Source organism: Penaeus japonicus, unplaced genomic scaffold (assembly GCF_977035675.1).
Source record: "Penaeus japonicus unplaced genomic scaffold, GWHDUDI00000001_assembly GWHDUDI00000015, whole genome shotgun sequence".
In the NCBI taxonomy this organism is placed as follows: domain Eukaryota; kingdom Metazoa; phylum Arthropoda; class Malacostraca; order Decapoda; family Penaeidae; genus Penaeus; species Penaeus japonicus.
The window spans coordinates 34258963-34276282 of NW_028234417.1; the positions used below are offsets into that span (position 1 = coordinate 34258963).

The following is a 17320-nucleotide window of genomic DNA, read 5'->3' on the forward strand; positions in this document are numbered from 1 at the left end:
ATTCCCTCTCCCCCCTCTTCCCCTCTCCCTCTGCCCCCTTCCCTTCCTTCTACTACTCTTCCCTACCCCAAGGCTTCCTCCCTTTTCTCTCCCTCTCCCTCCCCCTTTCCCATTCTCCCTCTCCCCCCTCCCCCACTCTCCCTGCAGTCCACTTGCCGCTGTCGGAACTAGCATGTATTTCATCCAGCCTCAAGCGCCCCTTTAGCCCCAACGCTGCTTGAACTTGTCCGGCTATTTCCCGACTTCTCCGGAAGCAAGGGCGAGAATACGGGAGAGGCAGAGAACCAGGGAGAAGCACTAGAGCAGTGGTTCTCAATCTTTTTTCAGTGATGGCACCCTGAATTTATATAATCCTTTCTGTGGCACCCCTTTTTCACCATCACCCCTCCTCACATGAATTAACTTCTGATATAAAATTGTACCTGTTTGAATTACTTTAATTAATGATTTAAAATTATTATCCGTACTCAAACCCAAATTAACATATGATGTACTGTAGTACATGCCCAAACATAGAATTAGATTCAGAATATTAGATTAACTTAAGAGTTATAAATGCAAAGTAGCATAAAAAGAAGAAGAAAAAAGGCATGATAATCACTGATAGTCAAATAAGCAAAACAAACAAAAGCTAACCTGATTTAGTGAGATACATGTGCTTGATGTGACTGACAGATCCTTTTCAAGTTGGGTTGAATAGTGGACAAACATACTCTCATTTATTAGAGTATATATTAGAGCAAGTAACTTCCTACACCGACATTTAATTATAGGCAGACTGCTACAAACTGGTTTACAAATGTACCTTGAAACGATCTAGCCAAGACAAAATTCATGGCAATCTTGTGGCACCCCTAGGCGCTGTCCGTGGCACCCCAGGGTGCCGCGGCACCCAGTTTGAGAACCACTGCACTAGAGGGAGAGGGAGATAATCAGGGAGAGGCACGAGAGGGAAAGAGAGAAGGAGAGAGTGAGGGAGGGAATAAGGGAAGGAAGGAAAGAGAGAAAGAGTGAGTCAAGATAGATGGAGAGGGAAGGAATGTGAGGGAGAAGTAAAAGAGAGAGATAGAGAGAGAAACAAAATTAGAGAGAAACCAGAAAGGGGGAGGGGAATAAGAAAAGATATACGGGACAGTGGCCGGCCGGTTTATCTGTACGGGAGAGAGAGAGAGGGGTAGGAGGGGCTCGCTCAGAGGGGATTTAAGGCTTTTACAGTCGATTCTACTCTTATTTTGAATCTGATAGAAAAGGAATCCACAGAATTGGAAAACTTATAGGACAATAGATCTTTTGTTCTTATTGGATTATCTGATTCGCTGGAAAGTTCGGAACAGCTATTCCTCGTGATAGAAGCTGAATAACAAGCAGTTAGGAATGCGACTGTTTCTCCCTCTCTTTCTACTACCCCCACCCCCACCCCCACCCTCCCTTGCAACACGCGTAATCCGAAGGCATCGGCTGTGAATTGACTCTCGCGTGAAAAGTGCACTGTCATTCTCCTCGAATCTCGCATACCCAAGAAGGGTTTTGTTCTGTGCATTACGTCGAAATTATTTTATTTTTCCCCTCCAACGTTACCAGAGGGTCGTCCACTCCAAAGCGAATTCATTTTGATTTGACGAGGGGGCATTGGCGCCGGAAATAACATTGGCGTTATTTACACGGGAGGGGGGACCGGGGGGTTGGGCAGGGCAGCAGGCGACGACATTCGCAGGAAGAGACGACTCCCATTACAGTCTTATGTGAACGGAAGGCCTAATGAAATCAACGTATATTCTCCTTATGAACCTCCGCCAAACCGGAAACCAGAGGCACTAGGCTCGGGAGCCTAACTTCTCTATTTCAACGTTGGTGGGAGTGAGATTGAGAGTTAAAGATTGAGAGAGATTGAGACAGGCGGACAGATAGATAGATAGACAGACAGACAGACAGACAGACAGACAGACAGACAGACAGACAGACAGACAGAGATTGAGAGACACAGGGAGAGGGAGAGAGGTAGAGGGGGAGGCGCAATATATATATATATATATATATATATATATAGAGAGAGAGAGAGAGAGAGAGAGAGAGAGAGAGAGAGAGAGAGAGAGAGAGAGAGAGAGAGAGAGAGGTGAGGTGAGCGAGGGAGAGAGACCGAGAGAGGGGAAAGAGGAGAGAGGGAAGGCCAGGGATATTTTCAAGGCCCGTCTTATTGTGGAGCGTGTTTTGCCAGCAGCGGCAGCCTCCTTCCCGTTTCGGATGCATCTTCCTTTTTCGTTTCCGTCTCGCTCGCGGCTTGTCGTCGCCCGGGTATGGCTGTTGCTTTTGGTCGTGGCGGGCGTTGGGAACGACACAGCCCGGCGACGACGATTCGAAAAGAGAAGGTAAGAGGGGAAGGAGCGACTTGGCAACAGCGCCGATCGATAAGTGCGCGTTGGATGAGGTGTGTGGATGTGCGTGTGTTTTCTGAGTACGCATCGTTCCCCTTGCCCCTCCTTCCCTCCCCTCTCCCCCCCTCCCTCCCTCCCTCGTGCCGGGTTTACGTACTCCCTTTGCAGTTGACATAGCATTTAGCTTGGTCAGAGCCAAGGATGAGAGCTGAGATACTGATTGATGGGGTTTTGGACGGTCGTAGTCTGCTCTCTCTCTCTCTTTCGCTCTCCCTGCATCTCTCTCTCCCTCCTTGCCTCATCCTCTCTATCCCCCCCCCCTTTCTCTCTCTCTCTCTCTCTCTCTCTCTCTCTCTCTCTCTCTCTCTCTCTCTCTCTCTCTCTCTCTCTCTCTCTCTCTCTCTCTCTCTCTCTCTCTCTGTTTCCATGGCTCTCCCTCTCCGTGACACCAGCGCTCTCCCTGCTGAGGTCACCATGCGAGAGTATACGGTGCCTTCGTAGCTGCCCCGATTATTGAACGAGTCACGTGGTTGTCATCTGTCCCGCTGAGATAGGAAGCTCATATTGTCACGCGCTGAAGAGGAGATGCAGGTTAATAAATCTCAAATGAGAATGAATAATGCATATCCAAGCGAGGGTAAAAAGTGCCAGGCGCTGAAGCTTGGATGGCAACAAGGAGTTTTATTTTGGGAGAATGATGAGCAATGGCTCTGCTCGTGATACAAGAACACATTCGGTTAATTCATCTCTCTCTCTCTTTCTCTTTCTGCATCTCTCTCCCGCTCTCGCTATTGCTCTCTCTAATCTACTTGCGCGCGCGCGCGCGCACACACACACACACACACACACACACACACACACACACACACACACACACACACACACACACACACACACACACAGTCACACACGCCGGTGCGTGTGTTTCCCACACTTCATATCTCGCTCTTCTTTCCCCCTTTTACTTCCTCGGCCCTAGCTAATTTAGGGGGCAATCACATTAGCACATTTCCCGCCAGTTTCTACCCGCTTCGCTCTATGAACCCAAAGCGCCTTGCTTCGCCGCTGTGTCTGTGATTCGAAACTTTTGGATTCGAACTCCAGCAAATCTGCCATACAGTCAATATTTCTTGGCAGATCGATTGGTACTTGCTGATTTCATTTCGTTTTCTGTCATTAAAAAAGTTTGAAGTGCATATGCGGGATATGATATTGCTAATGATGGACAAAATTTGAAAATGCTATTTGGCAAATTATGAGCGGAAACACAAATCAAATCGGAGAACAAACGACCCATTATGTTTCCGTCTCTGCCTGGGTGTTCATGTTCTTTCTTTTATAATTCCGTTTGTCATTAGGAAAAAAATAGAAAATCGGCAGTGTTTCCCATGTCCTTCTATTCAATTGCCGGTAATTTTGTAATTCAGCAGAGTAAGTAAGTCCCCTGGTTCTTTGGAGAAAAAGTTGTCACGCCGAATGGGAATTTTTTTTTTACAATAGATCTGGAATGTCGTCAAAAGTGATGAAACCTCCGACAGTCATACAACGCCAACTTGCAGGAGGACTATACATAAATATCTAGCTAGAAAACATAATTTTACTCTGCCTTACAGGGTCATTTATTCCTACGGCCATGATATCAAGACTAATAGTTATTAAACATCGAGTACCCAACAAAGGGAATAGCATTCTAACCTCCTTTTGCTTTTACAGAGGATCAAGGATCTGAACGAGGATTTCTGCGGCATGGATGTGAACACGCCCCTGGGCGGAGAGCAGCCTGTAGAAGGGCTCGCCATCCTCACCTTCCCGACGCGACTGACCGCCGTCGCTGCCACGTCGACGGAGGTTTACACGGTGGTCTTCCTTGGCACGGCGCAGGGCCACTTGAAGAAGGTATTAGCCTGATTGATGTTCTTTCCCGCTGATGGATATTCATTTAGACATGCGGTATCATTGATTTTTAATATTGTATCTAATTTTGGGTTTGGTTGGTTTTAGAGAATGTAATTTCATTTTCTTATTTATGTGAGTGGGACATAAATTGTCAGAGCTTAGATTGGAAGCTGTGGCTTTAAAAGGGTGCCATGGCTTGCCCTTGTGGCTTTGATATTGGTCATGGAACATTTCAAGCATATCTTTACCATCCCCTCCTCTGGGCTCAGGTTGCACTTAACCACAATTCCATTTCCGGGATTTGAATACTATTAGAATTATAGATATTCCGATTTAATGCTTCCGTCCTCTTGCAGGTTGTGATAGAGAACCAGAATAATGCGCTGGAATACGATGACATCATGGTGGACCAGGGCTCACCTGTCAGGCAGGACATGCACTTTGACAAGGCGGGCGACCACCTGTATGTTATGACTAGTAACAAGGTAATTATTGGGCCATCTGCCTGTCGTGTTCTCGTTGTTATAGATGGAGAATATAGAAAAGTGGTTGAAGGATTGAATGATGGTACATTTTTTTCTATATGAGATTACTTTCTTTGTTAAGAGAGAGAAAAATACTTTTTTAGGTATAACAGTGTGACATTTGATTAAAAGCAAATGTCTGCAGATTTATATGTGTTCATCACCTGAGTTGTATCACATATTGATATATACAGTTATATGGGTTATATGTATGTTGGTGACTTGTGGAAAAAAATACTTCTGAAGTCTTAATTGATAGACTTAGGTGACCCACTTCCTAAGAGAATTACAAATAATCACAGTACTTCCTTATTTTTCCCCTGGGCTCTCTCACACCAGGTTAAGAACTATTGCTATTTGCAGATTGTCAGTATTTTTATATGTAGGCTGATTAACTTCAAAAATATAATATATTTATACATATACATAATATTTATATGCATATAGCTATAGATATAAATATGTTTATATATTTATGTATGCATTTATATGTGTTTATCAGATTTAAAAAAATATATTTTTCCACAGATCTCAAAAGTAAAAGCCCAAGAGTGCAGCATATACGAGGGATGTAACCAGTGCTTAGGTGCCCGTGATCCTTACTGTGGCTGGTGCTCCTTGGAGAACAAGTGCTCTCTGCGCCGAGACTGCCGTGACGCCACCCAGGACCCTCAGCACTGGGTGAGCTACAAGACCGGGCGCTGCACCACCATCACCACAGTCATGCCAGACAAGCTACAGAGGACTACTGCCAGAACTGTGAGTTGATTTGTTTTAAAGGCTGATAGGAAAGATTATTTGTCTATTTTTTTTTGCAGTTTGAATTTGTTTCTGTATGCTATGTCTGTTTTACTTATGTAGAGTTATTTGATAATTAAATGTTGAATTTTTCTTCCCCTTACAGTTAGCACTGATGATTGACAACCTACCATCAGTGGATGGACCACTACAGTGTGTCTTCAGTGCTATGGGCAAAGACCTGACCACAAATGCCAAGCGAACTGCACAAGGGGTCTCTTGCACGACTCCCCGGAATGACATGCTTCCTGACATCCCACAGAACAAACGTAAGTGTGTTTTTCTTGGTTACCTGAATTTGATTTTACTGCAGATTCTACAATTTTGATATGTATAGGATAATTGATGTATGCAGTATAGTACATGTGTTTTATGAATATTTTTCCCCCCATTTCAGATCACTTCACAGCAAAGCTTTGTGTGCGAAAGTCCGAGGGACCAGAGTTTGTATGCACAAACTTCACATTTTTCGACTGCAATACCTACAGCTCCTGCACTGAATGTGTGTCATCCCCATTCCCCTGTGACTGGTGTGTTGACGGCCATCGGTGCACACATGACTCGGCAGAAAATTGTAGAAATGATGTTCTAGTCAATGGTGTAAATGTAAGTTTGTATGATCTGTGAATGTTTAAATCTTGTGTTTTGATAATGAGCAGCTTCAGAGGAATATCTTGCAGCCCTTTTGATGGATGTATAGCATTGATCTGAACTTTTTTTCTTTTTTTTTCCAGCGTGTTGGACCAAGCATCAGAAGTGGGCCTTCATTTTGTCCTAGAATTACTTTTCTGGAGAGCCAAGAAATTTTGGTTTCATCAGGCACCGATAAGTCAATCAAGGTCAAGGTTGACAATATAGCTGTAAGTATGAGTTGTCTTTGATTTACACGTGAAAATAGAAATCTGCATCTGTTGTATATCTTCTCTTGGACAGTCAGGTTTGTCCTGCTTTCATGAATATCAAAAATGATTTTTTTTTTTGTATCTTTTGCAGCAATTCATCACACAGACAAGGTTTGTGTGTCAGTTCAACATTGAAGGAAGAGTGACCAGTGTGAATGCCAACTTGCTGAGTGACACTATATACTGTGACAGAATGGAATTTTCATACACAACTGCTGCACCATCAACTAATGCAACATTTGCTGTGATCTGGGGAGGATCAAAGCCCCTTGATAATCCAGATAACATTCATGGTGAGTTCAATATTTTATAATTTTTTGAAATTGATACATGCTGTCACAACCATATTTCCTCAATAATAGTTCACATATTGGAGTATTGAATATTGTACAATGATATGTTGCAAGTTATCTATATTATCTGTTTAACCTATTCATGTTTTTTTCATTTTTCTCTTCTTTTCTTCCTCCAACCAGTGCTGGTGTTTCAGTGTCAGCTCATGGCCAACAACTGTGGCATGTGCTTGAGTCTAGCCGAGCGCTATAAATGTGGCTGGTGTCAGTCGACCAGTCGCTGTGAGGTGGCTGCCCAGTGTGAGGACGGGACATGGTTAGACAGGGATCGCACCTGTCCCAATATTAACATTACAAACTTTTACCCGCGAAGTGGCCCCTGGGATGGAGGCACAAATGTTACAATAGAAGGTACTTTTATTTGGTTTTGTTTTGGACTTTGATGAAAGGTGTGAATATCAGTGGCCATTCTCTTTAGAAAATTTGAATGTCTTTGTACCAAGTAGATTGTGGTAGATCATGCAATATTTTAAACTGACTAAATTTTTCCTCCCTCCTTAGGTATTAACTTGGGCAAGCAAATTGATGACATCTATGATGGAATAACTGTTGCTGGAATTAACTGCCAACCATTTCGTGAGTCATATGTCAAGACCAGGAAGGTTACTTGCATGGTGGACAGCCCAGGAGTGAATGACTTTAAGGAAGGACCAATTGTTGTAAAGGTTTGTAATATCCAGTGCCGTTACCACCAGTAGCAGAAGTGACTTTACAATTCATGACAATGTAATCCATATGTGTGTATCAGACCCAAGTGAGAAAAATAATCAAAAATGTCATGTTCCAGGTGGCTCGTGAATACCGTGGCGAGTCCCAAGACAAGTATCGCTTCGTGAATCCAGTGATAACGGACTTGACACCGGATTCAGGACCAAGGTCTGGAGGTACAGTGCTCCACATCATTGGCAAGTACATGAATGCTGGCAGCCGCATCAGAGCCTTCATCAACGGACTTCCATGCAGAATTCAGAAGTATGTGCTAAGTGTTATCAATTTCTGTCATGGATGAATTCAGCAATAATAGCAGATATTATTATCCATACACCATTGATTTTCTAGGACAGTTTCTGTAAAGATTTATTTATTCCACAGCACAAATGCAAGCACAGCAACCTGCATCACATCTTCATACTCGAACTTGCAAAAGGAAGGTAGTATTGAAATGACGTTTGACAATGGCCGAAGAAAGCTGGAGGGGAAGTACTTCACCTATGTTGACGACCCAGAAATTACATCCGTCAAGTCTGGCAGAGTGGGACAGGCAGGCGTTGTGAGTCACTTTTATTAACCTACTGTTTTCTATGAAAAAGATGTAGGGTTTTAAACTAGCTTATAAACCTTGTAGTATGTATTTCATTGTAATAATGTGAAAAATCTTTCTGATGATTTTAGCATGCACTGATGTACTTTGTTTTTTGCAGAGAAATGGTCCAAGAGGTATTCCCTCTGGAGGCATAATCATCACTGTTGATGGCACCAATTTCAATGTCATTCGTAAGCCAAAGATGTATGTCATGTACAAGGACAAGGAATACACAAATGTAAGTATCTTCATTTTCTATGTAACATATGTGGATATACAGATTCATGGATATGTGTGAAAAGGATTTTCTTTAAAGCAAGAAAGACATTTAGATATTTACATTAAATTTTCTACAGCCTTGTCACGTGAAGAATGCAACAAGGATGGAATGCAAATCACCAGCTATTGCAGTGGATAGCAATGAGCGGATTGATGAGGAAAATGGCATGATGCTTGACTATGGCTTCATCATGGATAATGTAAAGTCTGTTCGCGATCTCCAGAAAGGAGGGTTTTCTTCTTTCCTTGTTTTCCCAAAACCAGAATACTTCACCTTTGAGGATGAAGGACAGGTAAGCTGAAGGGGATACATCTGCTAATTTCTGTGATTCTCACCTTAGATGAAATATGTGCAGTCAAAATAGGGTATTCATGGTCTAAAGGCAACCCTCTGATTTTCCAGATCAAGATGTACAAGTCCGATTACCTTACAATCAACGGTAAGAACCTGGACAGAGCTGCACAAGAGATTGATGTTGAGGTCCTCATTGGCGCCGAGTCTTGCAACGTCACTTCATTATCTCGGTCACAGCTGACCTGCCGCCCACCCAAAGAGCAGCCTGCGCCACTCAATAACAATGACCTGCCCTTGGTTGTGGTGAGTGTGTGGATGTTTTTTTTTTCTTTTTTACTTTATTACTTTTGTCATTTTTGTATCTTTAGAGATCTTTGAGCCTAATGATTTTATAAGTTTGATCACATGCATTAATGTATTTTTCACTTGCACTTTCAGGTAATTGTAGGTGGTAATCGCACATACAAGATTGGATACTTGAAGTATGCCAATACAAAGGACTTTGGAACACTCTCCAAACAACTGATTATTAGTCTCTCAGTTGGTGCAGTGGTTCTTATCCTAATCTTGGTGATTTGCCTCATCGTCTATCGTCAAAAGAGCAACCAGAACTCGAGAGTTCTCAAAAGCATGCAAGAGCAAATGGACATTCTGGAACTGCGTGTGGCAGCCGAATGCAAGGAAGGTTAGTAACTGTCAATTTCTGAAAGAGGGGTTATGAAGATCACATCTCTTTTTAAAGCTTCGTCTTTTATTTCCTGTTCTGATGGATTTACATGTCAGTATCACCGCCAATCTTTGTTTTCCAGCCTTTGCTGAACTGCAGACGGAGATGACAGACTTGACCAGTGACCTGACCTGTGGTGGTATTCCCTTCCTGGAGTACCGTACCTATGCCATGAAGATCCTGTTCCCCAACCTGGAAGAGACGACTGTACTGCAGATGGACCGGCCAGACCTCGCGAGGAAGGAGAAAGGCCTGAAGCTCTTCGGCCAGCTTATAATGAACAAGACATTCTTGCTGCTGTTTATTCGAACCTTGGAATCTAACAGATACTTTTCTATGAGAGACAGGTAAGATGCGAGACTTTTTTATTCAACAGTATAAGCAATTTTCTGCCTCATGTTAAAATGTCAGAATTTGAATATCTTTTACAAAAGATTTATTAATTTTTTTTGTTTTCTTTCAGGGTAAATGTAGCTTCCCTCATCATGGTGGCATTGCAAGGAAAAATGGAGTACTGCTCAGACATCCTGAAGACTCTCCTTGCAGAATTGATTGAAAAATGTATTGAAGGAAAGATCCATCCTAAACTTCTCTTCAGAAGGTTTGTAACTTCCCGAGGTTATTTATTATGTACTCAAAAATGTTAAAAATTGTATTGGAAAATGTTTTGATACAGGTGTTTATTGCCTCTATGTTCGTTTCATAAAATATGTTTACATTTTAATCTACAGAACGGAGAGTGTTGCCGAGAAGATGCTTTCGTCTTGGTTCACTTTCCTGCTGTACAAGTTCTTGAAGGAGTGTGCTGGAGAGCCACTCTACATGTTGTTCAGAGCCATCAAACAACAAGTGGACAAAGGTCCTGTGGACGCTGTCACTTCAGAAGCAAGATATTCTCTGTCTGAGGAGAAACTCATTCGCCAGAGCATTGACTACAAGGAAATGGTACGACTTTGGATTTAGTTTTTGTTCCAGGACAGATGCTCTTTCTATAGTTTGTTTTATTTGTGTCATAATGATGGATTTAAGAATTATTATTATGTATATTTTTTTTTATGTTAGTCCTGATCTAATGCAATATCGGGAAACTGCAATGAAAAGATGTTTTTGAATTGAAATACTGTGCGCTAAGTCATATTTGATCATAATTTGCAAATATATATTAGTACAATGGGATCAGTGTAAGTTAGTAAGCTCTCTTGGCAATAACATTTTCATTCAGGTTTCTGAATTAAGATTAATTTTGTGTCTAGGTTTTTATATTCACAAAAGGAATTGGTACTAAAGTCATTAACCCTTGCAGACGGTGTATGTGTCCATGTGTAATCTGTACATGGGAAGTGTAGATGGACCCATGGAAGGAGACGAGACCCCAGTCAAGGTCCTGGATTGTGACACCATCTCTCAGGTGAAGGAGAAGTCTCTAGATGCCATATATCGGTCATATCCTTACTCACAGCGTCCACGAAGAGAAGACTTGGATCTGGAATGGCGCACTGGAACGTCAGGTAAAGAAAGTGGCCATCCTTATCCAGTTGGATGAATGGCTTGTTTTTTTTATCCTTTTTGTTCTTTCTTTTTTTCCAATTGAATAATAGGATAAACTCTAAAAGAGTCCAGTATCAGAGAATGTAAAGGAACTTGTTTTTGATGACTAGATGGCCATGAGCACTTGCTTTTTCTTATGTAGTGATACTATATAGATGAACTTTATCATCAGTATCTTGCCTTTCTACAGGCCGCCTGATTCTCTATGATGAAGACACAACCACACGACCAGAAGGTGGTTGGAAGAAACTCAATACCCTCGGCCATTACAATGTGCCCGACCAAGCCCAGCTGACGCTCATACCCAAGCAGTCGTCCATCTACATGTTAATACTCTCCGACAAATCTGACAAGTCGCACCACAAGTACGACACACTCAACAGGAGCAAACTGAACTCCTCCAGTCCACCTCTCTCGCGAGCCACTTCACCCCTTAACCACGATAATGAAGCCGGGGTAAAGGTAGGAGCAAAGGTCTGTTGCAAAACAAGGCAGGTTACAAGCCAGTATTTCTCTTTCCTTTTTCTCCTTTTGGATTGTGTGGATTTTTTGTATTCTTGTGTACTTTTTTTTTTTTTTCCTTTTTTTTTCCTTTTTTTTTCCTTTTTTTCATGTGATGCTTATTTGAAGCGTTTTTGTATTTTTTTCTGATTTTTTTTTCTACATTTTTACCACTTTAATTAATCTTTTACACGTTTTGAATTGGCAATGTTGTACATAATTTGGTACAAGAAAAATTGAATGCTGTAATTAATGTTTTTTGTGTTCTGTTTTTTTGTTTTTGTGTTGTTTTTTTGCTTCATTTGAGTCACTGCATGGTTATTTTCAGTTCACTGACGGTTACTAACCTGCACTTGTGTTGCATAGTACTGAATAGGGATTCAAATGATCAGTGAAAGAAATAACAGTAAACAAATTCACAGCATTGGAAACAAATGATCTAGTTATACCTCAAAGCATGTCAAGAACAGATTCAAGAACAGAATTACTGTGTTATAGAAGAATTACTTAAGATTTCAAGTCCAGATTATGATTTTCTCAATGGAATGTTAATGTTCTCTGTCGTGTGTGTTGTGGTTGCAAATTGTTATTAATGTAATGAATGTAATTAATTTCTAATGTACTGTAAAAGATTCTAAGAAAGTAATACATAAGTGATAGATGAAATCCTTACAAATCAGCTGATTACTGTATGTCTGTGCTATATTTCCTTTGCGATATGTAGCACTACATATTCCTCTGCAATATGTAGTGGTTTTGTTGGAAATATCTCTTGACATATAGCTTTTAGGAGGACTTACGAATGTGAACTGGACTAATGATCCCCCCTCCCTCCCTCCCTTTTTACCTGGATGGCTCCTCAGGTGTGGCACTTGGTCCGCCAACAAGAGTCTGAACAGCGTGAGGGAGAACGCACGAATAAGATGGTGTCAGAAATCTACCTCACGCGTCTCCTCTCGACGAAGCTTACCCTGCAGAAGTTTGTGGACGATCTGTTCGAGACCATATTCAGCACTGCTCACCGTGGCTCTGCCCTTCCCTTAGCAATTAAATATATGTTTGACTTCTTGGATGATCAGGCACTACAGCATGGCATTACAGATCCAGAGGTAAGTGAGGAGGCAGATTTGAAACTGCTGTTTATTTTATTTTTGGGTTTATTTTTGAGATACCCATTGTTATTTCATGTTTTACATTTCGAAAGGCAATGATTGATGTGCAAGTTCACTTGAATTGATCGCGGAGGATAAAGATATCACAAGAATGACGTAATATTTGTTTGTTTTTTTTGCATTGCAGGTGGTACACACTTGGAAGAGCAACAGCCTACCCCTCAGGTTCTGGGTCAACCTCATAAAGAACCCCAATTTTGTATTTGACATTCACAAGTCCAATATTGTGGATGCCTGCCTCTCCGTAGTCGCTCAGACATTCATGGATTCGTGTTCTACATCCGATCATAGATTAGGTGAGTTAACAGGCGATAAGAAAGGCTTTGTAAGATCTTCCTGATGTTATTTAACTATTTGAGGATATATGATGAGTTTGAATTTGTTTTCAGAAAGTGTTTGTATGATAACATTTTCTAATTTATGTGCTTTTAGCATTGATTAATTATATTGGAATGATGTCTTTCAAGCTTTGTTTTAGTTCACAAAACTTTTTTCTTGCATATTTATTTACTTACGATAATACTGATGCATTCTTTTATCCAAACAGGTAAAGATTCTCCAAGTTCTAAGCTGCTATATGCCAAAGACATCCCTGTCTACAAGGAATGGGTAGAGCGATATTATGCCGACATTAAGATTATGCAACCCATCTCTGACCAGGATATGAATGCCATGTTGGCAGAAGAATCAAGGGTAAGGGCTTCTTAGGTTTTTGTTGATTTTTTGTCAGGAAGTGAGAGTCAAGTTTCATTTTCATTTCCGCTTAATTTGCAAAAATAATTGAAGTGAAAATATTATGGAATGTTCTCCATAATGTTAGTTGTCATGATATAGAGAACTGTTTTTGAATGGTGGAAGTAAAGAGTAGCAAAAATTTTGTTTCATTTAACTTTTGTTTCATCTTGAGAAGTGATTAATTGTTATTTCCCTTCATTAATTTCAGATGCACAATTCAGAGTTCAATAGTCTGGCAGCACTGGCAGAGCTGTATGGCTATGCCTTCAAGTATAGCGACCAACTAATGTTGACCTTAGAAGAGGACGAGTTCTCGACCAAGAACCGATTGGCTTACCGGCTAGAGCAGGTTCACAGCATAATGACCACAGACCAAGACTGACAGGACGCCCCCCCAGACCCACGGGCTGGACCCGACCAAAGGGTGCCACCTTCAGGGCTTGTGGGTCCCGGTTCCTTCTCTGCAGGCCCATATGGAGGGTCACCCCCGCACCATGTGTATGAAGGGGTACCATATGGCGTGTCCCCACCACAATCTGCCGTTTATGATAGACAGGTGGAGACTATGTTCACTTACCGTGGACAGGGAGCAGCCATGGGAGATGGGGGCCAATGGGGGGGAGTAGATGGCAGTGTGTATGGTCTATCTGGCGTGCCCCAGCATGCCAGACACTCACCAGGGGCATGTGGTAATGCACAATTTCCTAACAGAGGGACACCACAGGTGTACGGATTTGAATATGAAGAGCCTTGATTCACATAAGGTTTAGTGGTGGGAGTGTTGTGTTTCTGCTCAAAGTGAGTTGCTGTATGTACAGCTGGAATGAAAATAGAAGTGCCTCACGCCCACGGCAATGGTGCCCTGGAGTGAGCATGGAAAATGGCAACAAAGCAACGAACAAGCTTGCCCAGCAGCAGGCAAGAAGCAGCAGCAGCAAAACTATATATATATACATAAATATATATATATCTATATATATATATACATTATGCACTACAGTAACTTTGTATCAGACTCCCTGGCTTAAGATACACTGAAATGTGACTAGTGGAGGTGCGTTCTGCAGTCATTGTTTTTTAATGAGATTATCTTGGTGCTGTTTCATGTGTGTGCAATGTAGACTGCAGACTGAGTGCTACAAACCAGGACAATAAGAAACGTGGGTAGCATTCAAGTGGTGCTCGTTCACAGTGTGTCAGAAAACAGCATCTTGTGTTTAGTGTCACTTTTTTTATTGCCAGACCTGCCCTGAACACTTGTTTGACCTTTGCTCTTCCGTCTTCCATCAAGACTGCACGTGACTTCAGCACAAGACTCCGCTGTTCAGAAGACTCTGCTCAAGACACCACCGTGAGGAGAGTCCAGTGGTGGAGATGTAGTGATAATTCCAAATTCATTCATTATGTTATTTGGATTTATATGATATAATTGTGAAGGAATGTCTTTATAGACTGCCTAGAAAGTTAGAGTTTTTCAGAATCATTCAGACTGATAAAAAGGATTTGGCATCAGGCAGCCCCATGTAATACTAAATTCTTCACATCATATAGTTTCCTGAATGCTGTACAGATTATCATCCATATTCCCTGCATTTAAAAAAAGAAAAAAAGCATAGCAATCATTACTCTTAATAAGCTTCTGTTTGTCCAAGTTCATAAACTGAGTGCATTACCACATTGCTGCTCTGTTACCGTATGTACCATTATTTCATATGTGCAAAACTTTAAGATGTTTCAAGTTTTCATGTGATATTTCTATGTGTACGAAACTGCGTGTGTGATTGTGTGCGCATACTGTTACTGCCATGTGCATGTGTGAATGTGTGCGCAGAGAGAAAAGCCACGTGTGTGTTGTCTTGGTGTTCTATGGACCTCAGCTTATTGAGCATATTTTGCTTGCATGGTGGAGATTACAAATGTTACGTTCTGTTCTCATATCCTATATACCTTTCCGTAACGGTTTATGGGAATGATATAGTAGTTCATGACACCTGAGGATCATAAAATGACTTTTTAGTGGAACTTGTTATGATTTTAATATAAATGCCTTTGTGTAGGTGTAGATCTTGAGATTGTCCTTGTTGTCGTCGGCGGTAAAAGTGAGGCTCCACCATGCTGGCAGAGCTCAACTTGAGGGAGACTCAATGTGCTCATGAGTGTAGCTGTGTTCACGAAATTTGGTTATATCCGTAGGTGGTCTGAAGATACCTGGACACCTCACAGTTTGTTATGTAATCAACTCCATCATTTAGCCATCAGTTTCCCCTCGTTCGTTCATTTTTTTTATGATATTGTTTTGAGTGGGATATTTTTTTTCTTGTTTCATTTTGTATTCTTTTTCTTTTGGTTATTCCTTTTATTTTTTTTTATTTTTTTTTTTTCTTTATTAGACCATGTCTGTCATGACGCCCATGCCACTGCGATGGTTTGTATCAGTGGAGTTTTTTTAATTGTAGATGGAGATGGCGCAGGGTTTTAGTAATAACGCTCCTTGTTTATATGAAGAGGATGTACTTTTTTAAAAGAGCTGTGGACTAATAATCCTTTTATGTATTTCCATGTTTTGAGCTTTTTAGATATTACCGAATGAAATATCAGTGCAGACAAGATTTTTGCAATAACTTTAATTAATATGTCCGTTCTTGAAATTGTGGTTTTCCAAATTGTATCAAATCTTTTATTATCATAAACGGAGCTTGTTTCAGCACCTGTTTCTACAGAGGCTCGGTGAGGGGGGGGATCTCTCTTCAGAATGAAAACCATCTAACGACAAAAGAAAAAAAAAAAAAAAAAAAAAAAGAAAGATCAACTTTCAAATTTTTCCAATCTCTGGCTTAATCTCTCACTGAGGTGCTCATGTCTAATGAATATAATAATCTGAAAGGTGTAAAGATTACGTACGGCTAAGACAGGCCACTGTTAGCTAGCTGTCAAGTGGTCTCGGAACTACGGTTGAGTTATGTCTCTCTCACACTCTACTCTCACACCCATCTATGTACATTCATTTGTGAATAGTTCCTTTGTATTATATTAGTACTCATAAGACCATTTGATACAATCATTACTGGTATTAATTATTAATGATGTTGATACAAATTCTATCATTGTCTACTTAGCTCGCGTCCTAGGACCAAACGGAAGATTTTGTTGGCCAGAAGAAGACTGTAGCCTCGGTGAGAAAGAGGCGGTTTGTATATACTCATGGAGGTGGGTCGGCGGCCCGCCACACCTCTGCATTCCAGGGTCCTGTAGCCAAATGTTTGGACTCTCTTTTATATATATATATGTATCATAACGTTACACTTCTTCCTTTTTTTGTAAATGATAGAAACGCATTTTCTTTTTTTTATTGTTTGTTTTTCTTCTCCCCGTCCTTTTAATTTTCTTTTTCTTTTTCTTTCTTTTTTTTTGGACCGTCACCTTCTGTATGCGTTGTTATATATATTATTTTTTAGTTCGGCAATTTGTTGAGAGTTGTTCCCAGATTCGAAGAAGAAGAAGAAGAAGAAAAGAGGAAAAAAAAAGAGAAAACCATGAGCACAGGGAGCGAGTCTCTGTCCGGTCTTCGTTGGGCCCTGGTCTAGTCCCGGCCGCCGACCATGCCTGCCGTGTACCATGATTTCCCGCGCGTCCCACTGTACAGGCGCACGTTATGTGTATGTCAAGTCTGTGTTTCATATAAATGGATCAATAAATTTTTTCACTGTATTTTTGGTACTTATTACTCTGTCCTATATATAGATATATATATTTTTTAGATAATGATGGTTGTGTAAGGATTCTTTGAGTAACGGTAATGATGTGATGGAGACTGATTGTTGTTTGAGCAGTAATATGCGAGGAAATTGCAAATAGGAGTGATGATTATGGTGATTTTAACCTGAATATGAACTGTGTACTAGATCTCGATGATAA

The 17320-nt window shown here is 41.1% G+C and overlaps 1 protein-coding gene across 3 annotated transcripts in view; it reads left to right on the plus strand.

Annotated features, from left to right (window-relative positions):
* The window catches only part of PlexA (plexin A), a 279111-nt gene extending 261998 nt beyond the window's left edge, over positions 1 to 17113 (plus strand). For 2 of the 3 annotated variants that reach the window (XM_086544782.1, XM_086544784.1), the window contains exons 3-26: positions 4086 to 4268; positions 4625 to 4753; positions 5321 to 5551; positions 5697 to 5859; positions 5988 to 6196; positions 6325 to 6450; positions 6584 to 6785; positions 6969 to 7196; positions 7347 to 7510; positions 7633 to 7817; positions 7938 to 8115; positions 8267 to 8386; positions 8505 to 8720; positions 8831 to 9025; positions 9161 to 9407; positions 9532 to 9796; positions 9913 to 10050; positions 10181 to 10394; positions 10753 to 10957; positions 11188 to 11471; positions 12362 to 12607; positions 12798 to 12966; positions 13218 to 13363; positions 13614 to 17113. In XM_086544782.1, the coding sequence (XP_086400908.1) occupies positions 4086 to 4268; positions 4625 to 4753; positions 5321 to 5551; positions 5697 to 5859; positions 5988 to 6196; positions 6325 to 6450; positions 6584 to 6785; positions 6969 to 7196; positions 7347 to 7510; positions 7633 to 7817; positions 7938 to 8115; positions 8267 to 8386; positions 8505 to 8720; positions 8831 to 9025; positions 9161 to 9407; positions 9532 to 9796; positions 9913 to 10050; positions 10181 to 10394; positions 10753 to 10957; positions 11188 to 11471; positions 12362 to 12607; positions 12798 to 12966; positions 13218 to 13363; positions 13614 to 13787 (4617 nt within the window). In that variant the 3' untranslated portion in view covers positions 13788 to 17113. The remainder of the gene's footprint in view (positions 1 to 4085; positions 4269 to 4624; positions 4754 to 5320; positions 5552 to 5696; positions 5860 to 5987; positions 6197 to 6324; positions 6451 to 6583; positions 6786 to 6968; positions 7197 to 7346; positions 7511 to 7632; positions 7818 to 7937; positions 8116 to 8266; positions 8387 to 8504; positions 8721 to 8830; positions 9026 to 9160; positions 9408 to 9531; positions 9797 to 9912; positions 10051 to 10180; positions 10395 to 10752; positions 10958 to 11187; positions 11472 to 12361; positions 12608 to 12797; positions 12967 to 13217; positions 13364 to 13613) is intronic. The other variant, XM_086544785.1, reaches the window with a different exon arrangement.
* Positions 17114 to 17320: the final 207 nt, after the last annotated feature.